This window comes from Bombus affinis, chromosome 4, assembly GCF_024516045.1.
Source record: "Bombus affinis isolate iyBomAffi1 chromosome 4, iyBomAffi1.2, whole genome shotgun sequence".
Lineage (NCBI taxonomy): Eukaryota > Metazoa > Arthropoda > Insecta > Hymenoptera > Apidae > Bombus > Bombus affinis.
Genome location: NC_066347.1, coordinates 15,807,984 through 15,829,462, shown reverse-complemented (window position 1 = coordinate 15,829,462; position 21,479 = coordinate 15,807,984). Strand labels below are relative to the sequence as shown.

The 21,479-nt window shown below is 40.8% G+C and overlaps 1 protein-coding gene across 6 annotated transcripts in view; it reads left to right on the top strand.

The window, feature by feature from the left end:
- The window catches only part of LOC126915406 (protein groucho), a 115,462-nt gene that overhangs the window by 41,646 nt on the left and 52,337 nt on the right, over positions 1–21,479 (top strand). For 4 of the 6 annotated variants that reach the window (XM_050720061.1, XM_050720065.1, XM_050720062.1 and 1 more), the window contains exons 6-9: positions 10,884–10,946; positions 11,025–11,111; positions 11,288–11,320; positions 13,875–14,234. In XM_050720061.1, the coding sequence (XP_050576018.1) occupies positions 10,884–10,946; positions 11,025–11,111; positions 11,288–11,320; positions 13,875–14,234 (543 nt within the window). The remainder of the gene's footprint in view (positions 1–10,883; positions 10,947–11,024; positions 11,112–11,287; positions 11,321–13,874; positions 14,235–21,479) is intronic. The other 2 variants (XM_050720063.1, XM_050720064.1) reach the window with 1 other exon arrangement.

Here is a 21,479-nt window from a genome sequence, read left to right as displayed (position 1 = left end):
AACTAGTTAGCTCAGGATGCTTTATAGCCGCGTTGTTATTGCCGTGTACGATTTGCGCTTCGAATTGATACGTAACCGTTAAAACGTGTACCGGTTAATCGACTCGTTAGACGATCAACGATTGTGTTTAACCTTGCGATGGTTGGATGTACGGGCGCAGGATATCGTTACGTCGTGTTGGCCCGCGTTACATTGGGAAAGTTTACGCGTATCCTCCGTGGAAATACAATTTTATCGATGTAATTGGAACTCGGAACAAGTTGCGATTCGCAACTTTCGCTGTTAGGCAATTTACCAGCAAGCATAAATAAGCTTTTGATAGATTGGCTGGTATAGATTATTGACACATACGTTGCGCCGAGGCGATTATTCCATTATCTCGATATACCTCTTCCGAAAGAAATTACCACCATAAGCTTATTTATCATAACGAGACGACAGAAACGCATAAATTTCATGATAAATTTAAGCAAACGATACTTATGCCTGATCGATTTTTCTGTGCACCAAGTTGAACAATGTGGACTCCGAACGGCTAATATATTCATGGAAGGTTTGTACAAGTGTTGGAATTCTTTCGCGAGCCGCTGTACGCGTTATTACGCGGCTGAACGACGTTAACGCGATAAAAATCGCGCGATCGAAAAAATAACCTGCTTCAACGAAGGCCTCCGTTTGTTTCAAGCTTCGTTCGAACGCCTGGAAACGATATACTATTTTGTGTCGGGGGAAATGAGAATAAGTGGTTACTCGATACGCTCGTATAATTGCTAATGAACTCATAGGAGGGTAATAAAAGTAAGAGTAGGAAACGGAAAATCGCTGGTCGCCACGAAATCAATCCCCTTCGGGCGTATCGGCGCGCGACGACAAATTGCTACGAACGCCGATGTAACACGGTTGGACCGGCTCTCGAGCCTTCTAACGCTAATTAAAGGAGAAATGAAAAGTTATTGGTTCTTGGCGATCGGTTAATTAGCCGTGATAACCGTTGCGCTAGCGTGATTATAGAAGATCGCCGATTTTTCCACCGAATTCACCCTTTCCCTTTCTCTCTTTCCTTCCCTCTTTCTCTTTTTATTTTTTATTAATCGCGAACGTTTAAGCAAACAGATAAACCCGTGGAATTTATCGAACGTGTCCGATCAATTCATCGTTGTATCGTAAGGGTTCGTTTTTACAGTTATAGTATTTACACTATGCCGGTGAAAATAGAACGAGACGAAAATTGATTTAGATTTTGTCGACCGAGCTGTTAGTGCAAATATTCGCGCTTGATCCTCGATCCAGTTATCTACGATTATTCGGATAATTACTTTATACGCGATTCTTGCCAATCCCCTTAACCCTATCGCGTCTTTTCTTTTATTTTCGATCCAATCGTATTTTTTTTTTTATTATCCAAAGGTTTTTTTAAGTTCGAGAAAAATATAAAACAATTGCCGCTAATTTCCAATTGATATATCGTGAGATCTATAAAAGCTTTCAGAAATATTATCAAATTCACAAGTAATGAAAGAGAAGAAAAGAGAGGAAACAAAATGTCGTTAGTCAAAAGTAGAAATGTGAAGGATACTTAGTCATATTACTTTATCTAACAGATACCGATAATCACAACACTTTGTGTCAGATATTTTAATTGCGATAAAAGTAAAAATTGTCACGACGCGATAACGTTCGTCTTGCTATTTATCAATCAACGCGTGTAATCTCTCGTTTCATTTTTACGCCAAAACTTTGAAACCAAGATTTTCCAAAATGCGACGATTCTCACCTAGCAAATTTTCTCTCACGATCTACCACCTAACGCGTATAACTGTTCCTCACGATCTTACGATGAAAGTTTTTCTTCAGACGCTATGAAAGCTATCGATTGAAACGCCAGATAAATCGCGATATAAAAATCCGAAAACCATAGCAGGTTCGATTCCTCGACCACTCGCATCCTCCGTTCGCGAATTAAAATGCGTAAAAAAAAAGAAAGAAAAAATTGATTACGTTGCCACTTGTACGAATCTCAAGCTTCCCGTTCTCAGCGCTCCCTCTCTCTGTTTCATCGTTTTAGCGTAAAAGGAAGTTAGGTAGAGGAGTTGGTGGAAAGAACGCGAGAGAGGGAAGAGAGAGAGAGAGAGAGAGAATAAATCACCCTCCGTTTGGTTGTCTCCGGCACTTAGCCGGCTTTCGAATCGCGGTCTTCGGTCCTCGTTCCTTTTCAATTTGAGCACCGAATGAAAACAATCTTCCTCTACGAGGTTAGACCTCTCCCTCTTCATCTCTGCCTCTTTCTCCCTTTCTCTCTCTCTCTCTTTCTATCCCTCGTTCTCTCTGACAACCTTCCCCCTTTCGTTTTTACCCTTTTTATCACGGCACCGTTGGCGAGTCTCTCTGATTTCATCCTTCTCGTTCTGTCACGCTCGCTCCCATTAGTCCTGTGACGCTGCTTCCACTCTTTCCCTTCTGTTCTCCACCCTCTTTCGTGTCCATCCCCCATTCCACGTCCCTCTTACCGCCCCAAGTCGACATTTGCCTCCCACTCGGCCCGTTCGAGCCCGCAACCACCACTTTACCACTCGCTACTCGACTAACTCGAATTTGTTGGCAATGTCCCAGTTCTTATGCCCGGCTCTTTCTCTCCTTTCGCCGATCCCTCCCACGCTCTTCGAATAATTGTACAACGCGGCCTATACACGCGCTCACCGACGCCAGCCATCCATGCGATCACGTGCACGGATACTTAGAGGAATCGACCATGGTATATGGTTACGACTGTGCTACAGGCAGGATGGCGTAGTTAACGAGTTGGGAAATCGATCAGCGGCTGATTTTTTGGTTCTTCGCGATGATTGTTTTTATCGAAGACAGACCATGAGGGATGAATAATTGGAAGTTAGGGACAGACGGGGTGCGAGCGATTTCTTGCGCGATACCGTCGCATCGTTACGCGTTAAACGTGTTTATCGTGCGATTTATTTGAGAATTATATGAAGAAAGTTGCGTGATGTGCATAGAGGAAAATAGGATAATAGAAGAGTATTATACAGGATGTGCGGTAGAATTATCTTTAGATATATTTCCTATTATTTTGTACAGCTTGGAATCATCGTGCCGGTAAATTATTAATTCCATCGTACGAAGGTAGGTCGTGATTTAATGGTGGAATTTGATATAATAGATCTCGCTACGTGTTACCCGAGACTTTTACTTTGATGTGATTTCATGTAATTTAATGTTGTACTGTAGGTGTGGGCGACGCGGTTATTTTGTTGATTTACGACTCGTTGAAAATGTGCCAGCATCGCTGCTCACAAGACCGTGTCTGTCTGTCGTGTTAAGGGACCATAGATAAATGATATTTCGAATCTAAATATCAGTTTTTCTTTTTATTAATTTCATACGACATATATCATTGTTTTTTTTTCCTTTAATAAAATAACATTACAATGTAATCATAAAAATGAGAAAGAAACGCGACGAGTCGAGAATTTGACAGGACCAGCATCGTTGTATCACGTAGTTTATTAATAGATCTTACGATAGTTAAATTTATTTATTAGTAGTTAGTTTCTAAAATCATTCGCTCGATTGTCGACTAAATCAGATGGCGGAGACGATCAAAAGTCCGCTGTCTTGAAAATAGAAATAGCGCATGGAAAATATTCGCTTTAGAATCCTTACCATTTTTATTAAAAAGATATTCTGTTAAAAATATATCAACGCTAGTTCAGCGAAGATCGAATCTTTTCCGACGCATGCAGATACTTCGGTTCATCGCTTTCTACGTTTGCGTGTAATTATTTTATCGAACTATATAGTTAATCGTTATTTTTAAGTGGATATTATTATCTGATATTATCTTTGGTAAAAATTCTTTCGTTTTACCGCTGTAAAATAAAATATTCGACGTTCATGACGAAGGTAACGAGAAACGTTGTATTACTTTTTAACAGTTAACGTTATTAGCAAATGTAATATCGCTTCGCTTCTACAGTTAAGTAATTTTGTTTTTATTACTTATGCTTGTCCTCGCAAACGAAATATTAATGCTGTACAAACTCTTGAAGTTTGACGCAAATTAATTTAATTTCTGTCCTGAAAATCCAAAAATCCATTGTGAAAGACATTACAATCGCAGGCTTCTTTTCTTTGTGTCTCGTTCATCGTGCTTCCCTTTAATTGTCACCAGCTTCAAAATCAAAGTACTTCATTTCCAACGGAAATACGGAAAGCATTTTATTAAAATACGTTTTAGCATCGGTAACTAAACGTTACTTTATCGAGTTCCTTAGCGGTCGAACGATAAAACAGACAGGATGAAAAATCCTTTACGCGAGGCCATGGGGCCGAGGTTACGTCCGTAGCAGAGGTAAAAACTTTTATTAGCACGACGCGAACCACGCGCTCGTAGGCAAGAGAGAGCGGTATTCGATAAAGTTAAAAGTTACCGGAGTCGCGCCTCGAAGAACGGCCACTCCACTGGCTGGAAACACGACGACAATGCCATCGAAACGGGCATTCTTAGCTCTGATTAATCGTTCTCTCTTTCTCGATTCCGTCGATTGTTTTGATTTTCAAGGGTGCTTCGACAACAAGCGACGCCGTGCTTCACGTTATCGTGATTTCCATCGGAAATGAGATTTTTCCGAATGGCGTGGCGCTTAAAAAAAAAAAAAAAAAAAGAAAACACAGCGAGAATGAAAAAAAAAGGAAGATAATAAAAAGCGCAGCCGACTGTGAAAAAGGAAAATATGAAAGAAAGCACGGACTAGGATAAACTGGCTCGCGTTAAGGGGTAGGGGGTTGAGATTTAAAAGGGGTAAGAGGGTAAGGGTTGGCAGAGGGTCGAGGAAGAATGCACAAGCGACGAGACTGGCACGTAACGCTCTTGCTTCGTTCATCCAACGAGAACTCGTTGGATAGGTTCGCAGCACACCTATCCGATAACGCTTATCGCTTAATTGAAAGGCTCGTCCTCGGGGCTGGCTGCGTGCTCGTTGTGTCCTGCTCAATTAAGCCACGATCTATGGCAATATGCCGCGAATCCGTCACGCCGCAGACTTTCCATCGCTACGCAAAACATCGTGCGCTTAATGATACGGCTTTGTATTAGCGCGCGCTCAACAATTTACTAATAAATTTATTGCCGATTCTTTGTCAAGGAAATTTCAGTACTTTCGTAGTCAGAGAACGATAAGCGTTTCGTCGTACTCGTGAAATCGTGGTACCATGGTAAACGCTTAAAATCATTCGACTCACGCCCAAAACGGGTCCCCTGTTTTTAATACTCGTTTGGCGCGTCGCGAATTAACACATCGAGTCTCGCATTGTCTCCGAGTTTTAAATAGCTCTAGCTACGTATGCGTACCATCGATGGTGGTGTATCTTGTATATTACTCATCTCGTATATCCTGGAAACGTAGGTAGCTCGAGCAGAAGATTCAACGATAGGCTACGCGAGATGTACGCGATATTAAACGGGATATTAAACGCGTTATTAAACGCGTTAAGTAGGGTTAACCGTATATTCTTGGAATTCGGCCTGTTGGAAAACGGAAGGTCGTCCCTCAGCGAGAAGAATATTCGTATCGCCGTCGGCGTTCGTCGATACAAGAGTAACTACCATTTCCCATCGCGGGTGCGCCCGGCGTCCGATAAAAAATGTGCAGGCTGACCAATTGCATATAACTCACCCTGCCTTTCCAGTTCTTCCTGCCTCCATGTATATATACGTCTATCTATCCGCGTGCGTTCGCATCTCTCTCTCTCTCTCTCTCTCTCTCTCTGTCTTTCTCCCTTTTTCTTTTCCTCTTTTTTCTCTCTCTCTTTTTCTCTCTACTTGCTCCCTTCCCCGGGATTCTCACGTTCTCTCTCCCTTTCGGTAGTCGGGGCTCGCTTTTCCAGCACTCGGCCCCGTCCATATATACACATATTCCGGTGATGCGCGCGCGTACACATACGAGCACCTTGGGCGGCACACGCATGTCGACCTACGGACGTGCGCGCGCGCGCGCGTGTGTGTGCCAGCGTGTGCAGGTTTACACGTATGCGATATCCACGGCCACGTACACGTACGCGTTCCAGGGGTCGTGTATTCGAGTTCTTTTATTTAGCCCTGCGGGGGTAGCAGAGGGTTGAGTTGAGCGAGCGAAACGAGGGTGCGGTGGGCTGGGGGCGATGACATCGATTTTTTACCCGTTGCTAATCTCAATGTTACCTCCTCCTCCTCCTCCTCCTCCTCCTCCTCTACTCTCTACCTCCTCTTCCTCTTCCTCTTTCCTCCTGCCGTTCGGCCACCTCCATCTACCCTTTTTTCACCCCTGCTACCACCACCCTCTTCTATATCCACCGCGACCCTCTTCGTTCTTCCCCTTCTCTCTTTCAATCTCTCCCCTGCTTCTCCACCTCCTCTCTCTCTTTTACCACCTCCTACGCCTCCTCTACCCTCGGACCATCCGTTCTGCGGGAAAATGTGCATGTGCATCGGGCACATTCGAGAAGGAATAACCATTTTTTCGTACCGGACAACACTTGCGCCGCGTCGCCCCGCTGCGCCGCGCGTAAATTCTCCTCGTCTCCCGTTCATCGCCGTTCTCTAACCCTCTTTCTCTCTTTCCATCGTTCTCTTCGGGATGTATCCTCCGTCTCGCTTGCGTGTTTCCTGCCTCTCTGTTGTTCGTTGGACTTCCGCCTTTTTCTATCTGCGTCTCTCTGCCTCTCTTTGTCTATCGGCTTCTCTTTGTCGGTTTTTTCGTCCAGGCTTTTTTTCACCGCGCACCCTTCTTCTCCGCCACCTCCCGGATTCGGACCCAGGCCGAAATCGAACTGACGTGGACGCGGCAGTTTTCCATCTTTCTGTCCCCCGTGGGAATAATGACATTTTTTCGGATCGAAGCTTTAGACGCGCCCCTGCGACGTCGCCCGCTACTCTCGCGACATACGAAAATCATGAATATTTCGAACAGTCGCGGCGCGAGTAAGCCGAAGATCGTTCAGTTCGAGATCGACTTAACGGAACGAAGATAAAAGGAAAGCGGGTATCGAGATCGTAAGAAATTTCTCGGGAATTCTGTTTTATCGCTTTCTTATCCTTGTCAATGACCAATTCGATCGAAACGATCGTTTTATCGAAACATGCGATTCGTAGTCTTCCGTAGTATTTTGAATTTCATATTTAGAGATTCGTGTGACTCGCGGTAAAATATGTGGATTAAATTGCATTTGTACGTTTTATCTCTTTTTTCTTTTTTCTTTCTTTTTTTTTTTCTTTGTGCGTGCTTCTCCATTTGTTCGTCGATATCTTTAAAGTCTAACGATATTTGTGATAGAAATTATGATTTCGTTGCGAAGAACGTGAATAGATTTCGTGGTATAGAACGAACGAAATATATACGTCGTTGATGTAATTTAACGAATCTTAATTTATAAAACAGAAGATAATTAATTAAGTAATAAATTACTCGACAAATTTCTAAGCTTTTGGCAAGCGTGTTACTCCTAAGATTTAATAGCCGACACGAACACGCTTGTTCGGAAGAAAATCGTCCAAGCAAAAGCTAAACGTATGGTACCTGTTTATTCTTGCAAATGGAGATTGAAAACGGCGATTTCGTTGCAGTTTTCATGAAAACGTAACGTTAAGACACGAAACAGCATGGAATGATGGAACGCAATATAAAAGAAGTGTAATGTATCGCGGATGAAGCACCATTCTGCAAATAGAGTATTAATTTGCGCACGGGTAATGTTATTAGTAAGCTCCGATGCAATTAGGCCGTTATATTGGCGCTTTGCAGTAGATGCTCCGATTGCGTGTCGATCTCCGTAATGTTGATTACTGTACATATTTGATCGCATTCGTTGAATTATTGAAACTAATCTGTTGAAATCGCGTAATAGACGCGTATGCCTGATGCCGCTGTTTGTTAGCCGTGATTCGATATAGGTGTGTCAACTGTTTGCGGTTCGATAAGTGTTCTTGCTGTTTGTCCGTCTCTATAAAATACTTTCGGGTATGTAGCGTAGGACTGTACGATTAAAATGCTGAAAAAAAAAACAAAAAGAAGTTGGAAGATCTTTTCACTTGCAATTATCGCGCGATACAGCAAGACAAAATTGGAATTAACAAAATCTCAGAAGCGGTACACTTCACGAAAGTATCTGCAAATTTTGATTCATAAACGTTTAAAATATATTCGAAGTAAATTCACATGGAAGCACTGAGAAGAGATCGTGACTTCGTATCCTGTTAAAAACGTTGCTATTAAAATATTTCAACGAGATACAAGGACATACGCTCGAAGCAAGCGAGCAATCAGGTTGCAGGATGACGGAAATCAGTAGAATTACGCGGTGAAAAAAGCCCTGTCGAAACAAGGTGCGCTCGATATTTCAGCATCGGATGATTATGAAGCGTTTCAATATCGAAACGAGTTTTATGACGTTTCTCCGGCCGCGTTCGTCCCCTTTCTTTTGTAGTCATTGTGAACGCGTCACGTGGCCATCGATGTAATCGTGAATCGATTTGATCGACGAGCATTAACGAGTGACTCTATTCCGCCTTCGGAAACTGTGGTGCAGGACAAGCCGGGTTCACGTGCCCGCTAAACGCTCGTCACGTGTCGTACGATCGTTGCCGCAACGTTAACCCCGAATTTCATGACGTTTGCAGGCTGTTTTCGCGACCCGTTGCTCTGCCCGCTCTGCCCGCTCTTCGATTTTTCAATTAATTCGTCGTGTTATCGGGGATGCGCGCATTGAGATTCTGCATATCGCGATATTAAACTCTATTATTGCTTCCCTTTTTTTCCTGTTCTGTTTGTCTTTTGTTTTTAGCTTTTTTTGTATTTCATAAACCATAGCAAGCAATAGCATCGTGTTTGATCGCTAATAGGCTGTAACGGTGTTCCGACATTGTCGCGCTTTATGTCGAACGATTAAAGCGTGAACGTTACAATTTCAGCGATTTAAATAATTATGTCGAGTCAGTGTTGCTGGACTACTTTCATTTGGCGATCTTTGCGTTGACATTTGAAAGTTTGTGAAATTCCAAGAACGTGTGTCGCAATACAATGCGTTTCTTTATTTCGTTATTTCGGTAGACGAGTATTTGTAAAATTGGTGCGCGAATACCATAGACCGAGACATTTAAATGGTTATTAAAAATCGATATCCTTTGTCTCTTTTATCGATTTATTTGTTAATTCACGGATACTGTTATGCAGGCGTTTTAAACAACCTCTGCGTTAACCATTTAAAAGTTGACTAATTTTTAGGAACATGCTCGTCGTTTCTTCATTTAATCGTCTTGCTATAAAAGTATATATTTGTAGAGTTGTGTGAAAGATTATTTTTTTTGGGTACAAACATCTATTCGTATAGATATTATTCAGTGCAAAATTTACTAATTACGTTAAACATACGAAGTATACGCAGCTTTGTAATATCACAGAGATAAACTTTAAAGAGGTTGAATAATTAATGAAGAAACGCTGGTATTTTTCAGTTTCCACTCTTTTTTACGTAATTTCCTGCGAGCCAAGTTACTAGCGTATCTACGATTCGTTTTAGAGCAAAATGTGTACAGAGATATATATTCGTTGATAATTTATAGAATATTTACTTTGAGAATCAATGGTATAATTTTGTTGCGAATGTCGTACGCAATACGTATTTATAAAAATATTTTACGACCATACGATAAAATTGATCTGTGTTGTGCGACATTTAAAGTACGATACTACAACCTCGATTCGTTTAATATGATTAAAAGATATTGATTTTGTAAGCAGCGTACGCATAACGAAATACGTAGAAAGGTTTTTGTTTTGTATCTTTGATAATTTTAATGCATACATTTGTCACGTTACAGTTCGCATTTGAATTTTTTGCAAAGTCTATCGTTTGCTTTAATCATAGTCGGACTAAACATCGTGCCACGTTTTAGCTTGCCTGTTCAACGTGTGGATTAAACGTTCAAAGGGTTAAATATACATTGTCGGTCAAAAGTAAGGGATAATCTGCTTTAAATGCAGATTATAGTTCAGTAGTACGTGAGCCTCCAATTTAATTTTAAATAGGTTTATTGGATTACTGTGATTTCAAATTAATCCTTATTTTCCCAATTAAAATTCTGTTGATATTAACTTAAATCGAAAGAAACAAAGTTCCGTCAATTTCAAGATTATCGAAGGACAAGGGAGTTATCTCGATCGAAAAGAAAAGAAAAGAAAGAAGTTTAATGCGGTAGAATATTAATTGATCATGCAACCAAGCACAACCAAGTCATGACACACACTGCTGCGACTGTAATTAAATTTTTTTGATAATTCGACAACTTTATCTTCGTAGAAGAGAAAATCCTGTGCTCTAAGTTATTTTACAAATAGTAATATCAAACGAGAATAAAAAAATTTATAATAAATACGTGACAATTTGTTTCGCTTTACACGCTTGTCTTTCGTTCTTTCTTTTCGTCCCTTGATCTTCCATTAATCGATATTCTACCGTATTAATCGTGATATCTTTCACTGATACTAAATATGAAGAATATATAGAATATATAGAAATCGGCAGTCTCATTGAATAATATGAAAAAAGTTCAAACTACCTGCGTTTAAACGTCGAGTGATAGCTAACTTTCGAAAGGTATTGTATCTAAACAATTGCAGAGAGGTTTAATAAAATTGAAAAGTTAGACCCAATGAAGGATCGATTGTAGCGTCACAATGTCAATTTGCAACGTCATCTCGCGCTTCAGACATTTTCCATTTTCCAACGAGCTCTTTAAACGTACTACAATGTTTCACGCGAGAGGAAAGTTGGAAAGTGTCAAACGTATCGATCGTAACGCGTTTTCTCTGATGTTGCGTTTCTATTCCATTTTGCAGACCGAGATCGCTAAGAGGTTGAACGCGATAATCGTCCAGCTACTCCCATTCCTGGCACAAGAGGTGAGTCTTTGACTTTCTGTTTGGCACGTGTGCCGTACAATCTCACGATCGAGAGTGACAACGACGCGATAATGATAGCATGGCTTGCAGCATCAGCAGCAGGTGGCCAATGCCGTAGAGAGGGCGAAGCAAGTCACGATGTCCGAGCTGAACGCTATTATTGGGGTGAGCTTCCTTCTTTACAATTGATTCTATTAACTTCGTACTTTTGGCAAGCAGCTGGCCATTGATCTTGGCACGGTGTGCGTTGCATCTCGATCTTCTTGCGTTCCAATTTCATTCTACCATTTAATTCACGTACAATCATCGTCCACTAATACTCGTTATATGCTCTTTTACAGCAACAGCAACAACAGGGTTTGCAACAGCTATTGGTAAGTTTATTTTCTTTTTCTCATGGTTGGTTATTCACAAGTTGGTTGTTCGCACAATGATATCGTGCGTGTAGGTATCTGAAAAGTGACACAGATTCGAGCAAACTTTTGAAAAATCTGCCTTGAGAAAAACAAACAAGATTATTTTGCAAACTTTCGCACGAATTATCTCGTGTAAGAAGAAATGGAAGATTAGTCGTGCCACGCGAAGGAAAACACAAGAGATTGACGAAGAAAAAGCAGAAACGTGTACGCGAGTAGACGGTCTCCAACGGTTAGAGTTAAAAAGGAGTCGAGCGAAATGGAACGATTAAGGGGAATAAACGATTTGAAGGGAATTTCAGTATTTCTCGGAGTCTAACTCGGAACTTCTTAATTTATACCGTGGCAATTAGAAATTAGGTTAACTCGTTTGAAGAGGGTCGCGGCCACTTGGGCAAGCGTGAATGCACAATCATTGAAACATTTATTTCACGTTGATCCGTGTTTCTTATTTTGTAATTGGGTCGCTGCTTTATGCGTGTTAATTCAAACGGGTATGAGGATATTCCGAAGTCATTTTGAGAACAGCTGCAGAGGTTTTTTTTTGGACTTGATACTAACGAATTATCTTCATTTTTACAGCGTATTCAGATGCATCGATTGTGTCTGGCTTACGAGTTTTTACGATTCACCGACGCGCGACTATTTTTTAAATCTCGAATTCTTTCTCGCAGTCTCTCTGAACGCAATCTCAACGTAATTTGAAAAATAAAGATGGAATATAAGAATTATGCGAAGTAAAATTACCTCAACGAATTCAACGTAATTTTTGTCAAGCTTAGAAAACGCAATATCGAAGTTTAAAAATCAATTCCTAGGTTGTAGAATTTCGAAATCCAGAGGTATCTAATGTTATTACGTAATTCTTTGATCAACGCGAAGAGTGAAAACTAATCATTTACAATCATTTTCTGAGTAATATTACAAGCAAAGCGATATGTACGTTTAAATATGATATCTTGAAAATTATGTATAGAAAAATAAGGACGTACAGTGTACTGAAACATTTCAATCCGAGATAATCCGAGACATTTGATCGCCGTTTAACTTTTATTTAAACTGAATCATGCAAATCGTAAGTTTAAGTATTTTTCAGCTAAAATTAACATTTACCCGTACGGTTTGGTGCATTCACGACAAACTGAACACAATAGCGTTTACGTGTGGGTATTTCGACGATACACAGCCTGCTTCATCAGAATCGGATGAGACATTGATACTAAGGTGTCTATTCTGATGTGTTCCTATTTGTAGTTGAATACAAATACACGGCTCTAGCATGAGTGTCTCGTCTAATCCTGACGAGGCTAGTTTCAATGGTCAGATGCTAGTATACAAATGTTATTGGACGCAGTTTACACCTGGGAGTTTAACATCCTATTGAAATTGCTTGATGACAAATTCACCAACGAGATGTATTTTATAATTTCGAAAATAATTACCTCGAGCGTAGTTTACAAATTTATCTCTCTCGCTCATATAGTTACTATTACTGGGAAATTATTGGCAACAGTTGGAAAATTTTTGATTTACATATTTTCGAATAGCTGTTTTGGTCACCACTTTGAATCATATTTTTCTTATCTTATCGTTAGTGATACGCTTGAATCTGGAATTATACGTTGGTACTTTAATTTCTTATTCGTTCAATATGATTGCTAGGAGGGACCTAGATATACTATATATTGCCAAATATATCAAATATACGATCATAATAAAAGTGGTGTAACGAAAACAAATTGGCATCAAATCAAATTTCTATCTGGATAAAATTCAACATTAATTTCACCAAACGCATGCGTGTTTTTTCAACAATAGCAAAAGCAAGAAACTGAACCCCTGTCATTTCGACAGGTTTGTAAATTCAATGTTTAAAGCTTTTGTTTAACGCTTAACTGGAAAAGGAGGAAAATCTAATTAACGAAATAGCATTATATGAAAGTAGAATCGAATTTTGCTATACACAGTCTTTAATTTACGTTTTCCTCGTGCGAATCTTCATACATGGTAGCAATTAAGGGTCAACAGGAACCTGAATACGCATGCAAAAAGAAATATTTCCTATTGCCTAGAAATCACGAGACGTTTATTGTTAGATTTAGCATAAGTTGGAACAGTTACCGATTGCTTTCATTAGAAACTCGTTATACTAAACGACGTTGAAGCTTATTAACCACCCACATCATACACAAACATAAATTCCACCATATGTCGAATACTCTACTACACACGATGCATGTTATTAAACCTAACGTCTAAAAGTAACAAATATCCCATAACCGATAGACGACACAGTACATGCCACCGCTAAAACTATGCTTCAACTACTCACTCGAACGATTAACCCCATCATCCATTCAGAAAGTTCCAATTCCACCCACCCAAACCATCATCAACCCTCGACAACAACAAAAAAAGAAAAAAAAATAAACGCTCCAAAAAAAGGCCACACACAAAAAGCCACGTAAGCCACGAAGAAAAACGTAAACGTGTCGATTGTCGGTTGTTCTAGCAACAGATTCACGCGCAGCAGCTGCCACATGGTGCGGTCGTCGGCGGTCTTCCACCGGCGGGGCTATTGGGCTTCGCAGGTGCGGCCGCGGCAGCCGCAGCCGCGGGGGTGCCACCTCATCTAGCTCCACCACCGCATCCCGCGGCCGCGGCTGCGGTTCAAGCACAAGCGCAGGCGCTGCTGAAACCTTCAGACCTGCAACAACACCGAGCGGCCGCGGAGACGCCCGAGGACCGTAAACCGATCGCTCTCACCGACGAGAGACTCAGACGATCCGTGTCGCCGTCGGAGAAATTCCGCAGCCGCACGCCTGACCTCGAGGGCGATCCCAAGAGGCGGAAGGAGGAGAAGCTCGGACACGTGAGTTTAATCCTACTACCACCATCTTACTTACCGTGTGCACCCACGCCACGGAATAGAACCGGCCGCTTTTGTTTTTAAGCGACCGCGCGTACTCTTCGATCCACCTGTTACGCGCCATTTAGGAATCCAAACACCCAGCAAGGATCTCGCGCGCGCGCGCGCGCGCGCCTACGCGCATTACGTATCGTAATGTATACGCCGCTGGTTACTAGTATTAGGATACGTTCGTCTTACGTTTATTGGAAAACTGTAATCCACGAGTCGGCTGACGGTTTAATAAAAAAAGTTTCCGTGAATTATCTCTACAATTAGCGTCTATGATCGACGAAAGAATTTCCAGTAAATTAACGGATAGGATATATCGTGATCGTAGGTTGCCAGGTAGGGAAGGAGGAATTATGGTAAGACAGGGGAATTTGTCGATGAAGTTGTTGAGGAAGAAGCGTCTGTTGGAAGGAAAGAAGCGGTCTTAATATCAATGACTGGCAACGCCATTCAGAAATCGAGCTTAGTTTAGACAATTTTTCAGACAGATTAAAATGTTTTCGTCGATTATGACACAGCGGAGATTCTCGTAATTACGCGAAACTGTTTCCAATCAAAATTACTAGAACGGGACAAACTATCCGATGATTCTAAATCGCGTTACGCTACGCGAGTATAATTACTCGTAAAATAGCTTGCATTTTTACGAATCTGTAAATTCTGCTGAATTTCTACGAATAAAAAATTCTCAAAGGCGAAAGAACTCGGGCAAATTTTCTGCGCGCAAAGAACGGCTGGAATAAAACCGCGAGATGCTCGCCGAAGAAGATATCGCCGCGCAGTTTTTATGGTCGCTACTTGGAAACGTCTTCCTCGAATATACATCAACCGCGTGGATGCACGATGGGTTACTCGAACGACCCAAAGTCCGGGTAAATAAAATTGGAGCCGTGGTATCGTTTGGCCACGTGTAACGTATCAGTCGAGTATTTCAGCCAGCGCTGCAGCAACGATAAAACTCGAAAACCGTCGGATGTTTGGTGGCTTTCGTGACCACGAGCAACGACTGTTACAACCGAAAGCAGAATTCATTCCATTCGGGACAACCAAGAAACGGAAGGAACAGGAATTACTATATCTTTTCCTTTCCAAATACGATCTTTCGGTAATTATATAGAGAGGACTGTACGTTCTGTCGATTTTATGATTTTGATATACATATACGAATATATATTCGTCTCTGAGCTTTAGATTTCCAGATATACACAGATTCAGGAAAATATTCCATTAATATTAATTATAACGTACTGTGAAATTCTATATAAATCCTAGCTTTCTTTTTTTTTCCTTTTGAATTTTTTGTTTACATATTAAATAAACTTGTGGATGAAGAAATGGACGAGCGTGTAATGACTGAGTCGCGGTACGAAACGCTACCTAAGCTAAACCTGTTTTAAATTTAATCCAAGCATTAAAAATATTTTGTCATGAGAAATACAAACGTATCTCGATAATTAAAGCCGACCGACGACTGTATGTACAAATGGAATTAACCAAAAAGATTTGTATATAAAGATCAACGAAATCGGCCTGTGTGACTCTCTCTCTCTCTTTCTCTCTCTGTATAATTACCGATCTCTGTATAATTTCTCTCTCGTGGAATCACGAAAGTGAATCACCGAAACGAAATAAGCCGGTCCCACACTTTCTTCGTGCAAACGTTAAACGAAGAGAGAGAGAGAGAGAGAGAGAGAAAGGAGAGTTGGCTAAAAATTAGATTATTTTTGTCCATCGTAGAATGGAAAACCGGGGCCGGATAATGCGAAACAAACGCTCAGGTGTAGCATTCGTAGAGTCTCGAGGCTGCAACAAGGTTCGGCGTATTCGGCGAGCGAGTTTCTCCTCGCCATGGCTCCGTGAAATATCCGTGAAAACACGCTCCTTTGTCAGGATCGCGACGACAAAGTGCGCGCGCGAGCTGTGCCCGCGCGGAAGAGGGTGGAGGCGCGAGGAGGCGCGTAATTAAAAACCGTGAAAACAGGCGAACTGCAGGCTGTCGCTTCGCTCTCGCGCTCTCTCGCTAAATTGGATTATTTTTCTCAGCCTGGTTTCTCCGTCCCACCCCCTTCTACTACGTTTCACCCCAAGGGTAGGAGGAAAACACAGAGGAAGAGAGAAAAAGAGAGAGAGAGAATAGAGGAGGTGAAACAGGGGAAGGAATTGCTGCTTCCGGCGCGTTTCCCTCGACCTGGCTCTGCTTCCCGACGATTAAAATACTCCTTCGCTACTACCTCGTTTTCGCGTAATCTCCATCCTCTTCCATCGTCATTCCACTCTCTGCTTGCTTCTTCCACGTTGCGTTTCGTTTCGTTTCTCTGTGTACCTTTTCGCCGGTCCGGCGTCGTTTTCTCGTTGCCAGCAAAGTGACGCGTCGACGTAATGCGCGTCGTGTCGCGGTCAGGAACGACGCGTCGCGTCGCGAGTCCGTGGAAAGCGCAAAAGCGAAGTCGTCGCTTTCGTTCTAATCCCCTCAGCCTTCGTCCCGCTTCTCCGCGTGCCAGCGCGCGAATTCAACACCGTGAAAATCAAAGGAGCTTTACCGCGGTTTCCTCGTTTCCCGGGTTACCCGGATTCTTTAAATTTCGTTGGTTAAGGATATAAATGGTCATTCACGGTCGTACACCCTCCTCGTAGCTCTGATGTTATAATTAGCGCGCTAGGCGAACGATGAATGGACGATATTTCGCGACTCGACTGGTTGCGAGCAATATCTTTTGGCAAACTCGTTTGTCTAATCTAAGACAACGGACCTGTTTTGCCATGGTTTTGCATCGTCAGCTGGATGAACCTTTAGGCAAACAAATCGACGACATTTTACACGTAATAAATGGCACGACAAGGTGGAGAGTTTTGCAGGTATTTGTTTAAGAACGATAGGTGTTTGTAATTTTCTTATGGACTTACAGGGATGTCGCCCAGTGATTAAAATTTCGAGTATTAGGTTGTCCGAAAAGCGTCTTTCCTTCGCAAACGTGTTTTCTGCAACAGCGTACTTTCATACAAACGTGAAACCAAATCTGTGAAATATCGTGGTGTTTATCTCAACAGAGGAATTCGACGAAATAATATTAAACAAAAACATTGTGCGTCTATTATTTCCTCATAAAACGAAAGAAACTTTTCGGACAACCTAATACGATACTTGAAAGTAAAGCTGTTAGGAGAAACGAGTGTTCTGGAAGAAATCAAATCTTTTTAGTATGTTTTAAAAAATTACGCCCCCGAAAAGATTCGGGGGAAAGAATGATCGCGTCAAATCACTCAAATTATACAAATTTGAATATTTCTTTTTCATATTATTCTATCAACTGCGTGTCGGTACGTACGGATCATGTGCGTATCACGCTATTAAAAAGAAGAAGTTAGGTGCTGGTTTTATGCGCGAACACCTCGTACAATACTGAAACGAATATGTTACAGCGTTGTATCTAAATGTAGTAAAAAAGGCATTTTATTAATACAACGTTTTTACTATTATATAATACACTCTCTTTGCACTATATAACGTTAGAAATAACTTTACCGTTAATTCATTCGTCAATATCGATTCATACACACTGTTGCATACCATTAATTTTTGCTATTGTATGGCTATATCGTTATTACGTCGATATACGGGAAATATTAATACGTTTTTAACAAACGTATATTTCGTATGTATTTATACGCATATTGTCAAAACACAATATAAAACAATTTGGAAAATCTCTTTGGATCGCATGCTCGTTTAACAAGATCGTATCAAGCGGAGAAAATTAATCGAGACCTTGTTACTCGCTCGACTAAATTTAATATACTCGGAAGTACAGTGTAACCTATTTTTTTATTCCAAATATTTACAACGCTTGTAGGTTGTTGAACGTTGTTCCCATTTTCTGGACAATCCGCGTGTAAACATTTTACCGTCTACGTCGCGTTGACGTTCCCCGTTGATAGAAATTTTTGAGTTGTTGGAAACGTTTACACTCTCTCATTATTCATATGTTTCTCGCCGCCACTTAGCTTGGGAATCGCGTGCCAGACTCGATAAAAATTAAACGTAGTACTGGTACATTTTATCTGCAATGTAAGGTAGCAACACGGAATTCGCAACGCTCTCTAGTACGTCGGTTTTAGCAAAATAGAACTTAACGAGCCGATGTTAACTACAACGGTAATTGCGAAATAAAAACAACGACTCTGCCGTTTGTTAGACAGTCTATTTCAACAAGCAGCAGAGTTCAGTTTCTTTTTCTCCTTCCTTCTCGGCAATTATATAATAATTACAACGCAACTTTAGCTTTTCAACGTGAACTGTTGATGAAGAGAAAATTGAATATTTATGATCTTGCGTGTGTATTTATCGAACGACGTTGACATAAGAATTTTCCATTTTGCTATGATACTGCACGTAAGTAGTCTGTCTTACGAAGTATATTTTACGAGTGAAAATCAAGAGCATCCGCTGGTTTTCCCAGTCGACGTTAAAGCATGAATGAAAATGCTGATAGAGTCATTCGACTATGAAACCAAGTTTTCCTAGAAAATGGAAGCTCTACAAAAGATCGATTCTATGCTTTTACGTCCGTTTCTACGCAAGAAAATTCTCTTTCGCTTGTGTCATCTTGGCAATAATAAAATTGTCATATAAATATCCTGTACGACGTTGTTTAGAAATTATAACTACGTTTGTTTATATCGCCGTATTTCCTCGCCACGCTACTACAATTATCGCAATTACAGAGATCAAGCAGCGCAACCATGCAATAAATGATTAAAAGAACAAGGATTCGTCATAATGCTCTAAGTCTTTCAATTTCTTTAAATTTCATACAATTATAGGACCTGGCAGAAAAAATATTGTATATACGGTGTCCAAAGGAATATTAAACGAGTTCTTAGAATTTTACGATACCAGAAGGCAGGACTCAATAATGAAAATTGGTCGATGAAACTATTACGGACGAAACGTGTTAACGCAACCTTGTTCCTCGATGAGTTAAATCACTGTACCATAATTTCCTCCCGCCTCTTTTAATTATATTTTTTTAAATTTATATTATAGAGTTTTCTATAATGTGAAGTTTTCTACATCGGATACAGCGTATGAAAACGCATATAAAAGTGATAAAAGTGACAGAGTTAGTACCGAATAACATGTACAATGTGTATCTAAATCTGCGTGCCCTGCACTCTATATTAATCACTATAATCGTAACAACACGATAAAATGATACGATACGACATAGATAGGTATCGTAATATGATTCCATCTCGATAAAAGTCGACATCGATTGTCGCTAAAAGCACACGATTTTATATTACGATCGAAAAACAACAATTCCGAAGATGCGTCCTTTTCACCGATTGTTTGATAGTTCCGCTGCTAAATCGAGATCTACTTTTTCTATATCTTCCTAATAATTTCCGTAAAGTTTCCCGCGACAAGATCAACGTGGCATTCCTCCGCGTTTCACAGTAAAACGTTGAAATTGCTTGCGAGCTGGACACAACCGGATACGCGTATACCTGTCTGGCTCAATTGTCGCGTTGAAGCTCGAAAGTCCCGAAGCACAAACCCTAAGTCACGCTCGTGCGAGTTTCCTCTCTCTTTCTCCCGCTTTCCACTCTCCTTTCCCTCTTTTTCCCTCTAACCTTTCCTGTAACCCGGCCGGGTGTCTTTCTCTATCCGAAGGGAAGTAACGACGCGTCGTTTACACGGGCAATCCCTCGAACCCCAAGGGTGGCTGGAAGTTTGTTTGAAGTTGAGGCACTGACCGGACTCCGTCATCAACTCCATTTACCGTAGCGTAGGTGTACGCGGCCATCGGCGTGTGAGTAGTAACACGAACAAGTGCGATCGACCGACACCAACCTGTTTCATGCACGTGTGTAGTACGGTTGATATAGTAGCAGGCGCGATTGTATCAGCGAAAGGTAATCGAGAATCGAAAATTGAGATTTTCTAACTGGGTCTATGATTTCGGGGTGCTGGCGAGACGCGGATGGAAAATTAGGAAAAAAGTGGTTTTGTCGAGGGGATGTAGGTCGTCAGGGTTGAAAGTAACAAGGGACGAAAGGTGGAGCGTTAATAGTGAAATAGGTGAGAGTGAAATAGGTGGAGTGTTTGAAAGTATATCGCAGATACAAGCGTTGGTTTTGGGTTTATTATTCTACAATTACGATTGAAATAAGAACTTTGATATTTTAGAATTCTACGAATGCTTAATAGACGTTATAACGAAAGAGACATCGTTTCGATACTGTGAAGTATCGTTTATTTGCCGTATAGCTTCCTGCCGTAGATATTGCGTATTTTGTAAGGACTAAATGAGGTTCTATATATTTTAATTTCTTCTACGTATTCACGTTGTGCATTAATCCTCGTCCACTCTTCATTTGTCTAATTTACTTTGATATAAAATTGACTCACGGTGGTGAACATTGGTATAATACTAACGCAATAGAAAGATACTTATGTAGGTAAGATAAGATAAACAGATATATTTTTATAGATACGTTATTATGCAACGAAGGATGTGGTGTTCGTAAGACAATTGCAGGATGAATATGCGAAAGTTAATATCGGTGATTTTATTACGGTGCAAGATTTTTTCTACTTTGGTTTACGATCTTTTCTATGACCTTATATGTAAAACCGTAAGTCTACTGCACGGGAATCCGCAGAATATTGTGAGAGACAAAGGAGTTCAAGTATTAATACCAATCCCTTTGCCTTCTCGCTGCTTTTCCTTTTCATTGTCTACTTGGAAGTTGCATTTTCTTCCATCTTCCTGTACCTTTTCTTTCTCCATTTTAGAATTCTTATTCTTGTATGCGTGCTGTCGTGTGTATTGGTTTGGCAACTAATTGCGGATTTTGTCAATACCACCTAATGACAGAATCCGCAATCACTTAGTTGCCAACCCAATATAACTTATTCTCGAACTTAATTACGCGTATATAAATAGATCTTGTCGTAAACAATTAAATTAGATCACATTAGATTAATACATCGGACGTACGGAAATTTTTACACGTAATGTCGTATATAATATTTTTCATAAGTTTGCGAATCGTTAAGAATACGGTATTCGGTTATTTCTAAATAAGATTCTCGAGTCGCGTTGCATCGAAACACGAGTTGTATACGCGAAGCTTGTAAGCTTCATGAACTTATTTCTCGCATTGTGTTCAGCATAGTATCGACTGAAGTGG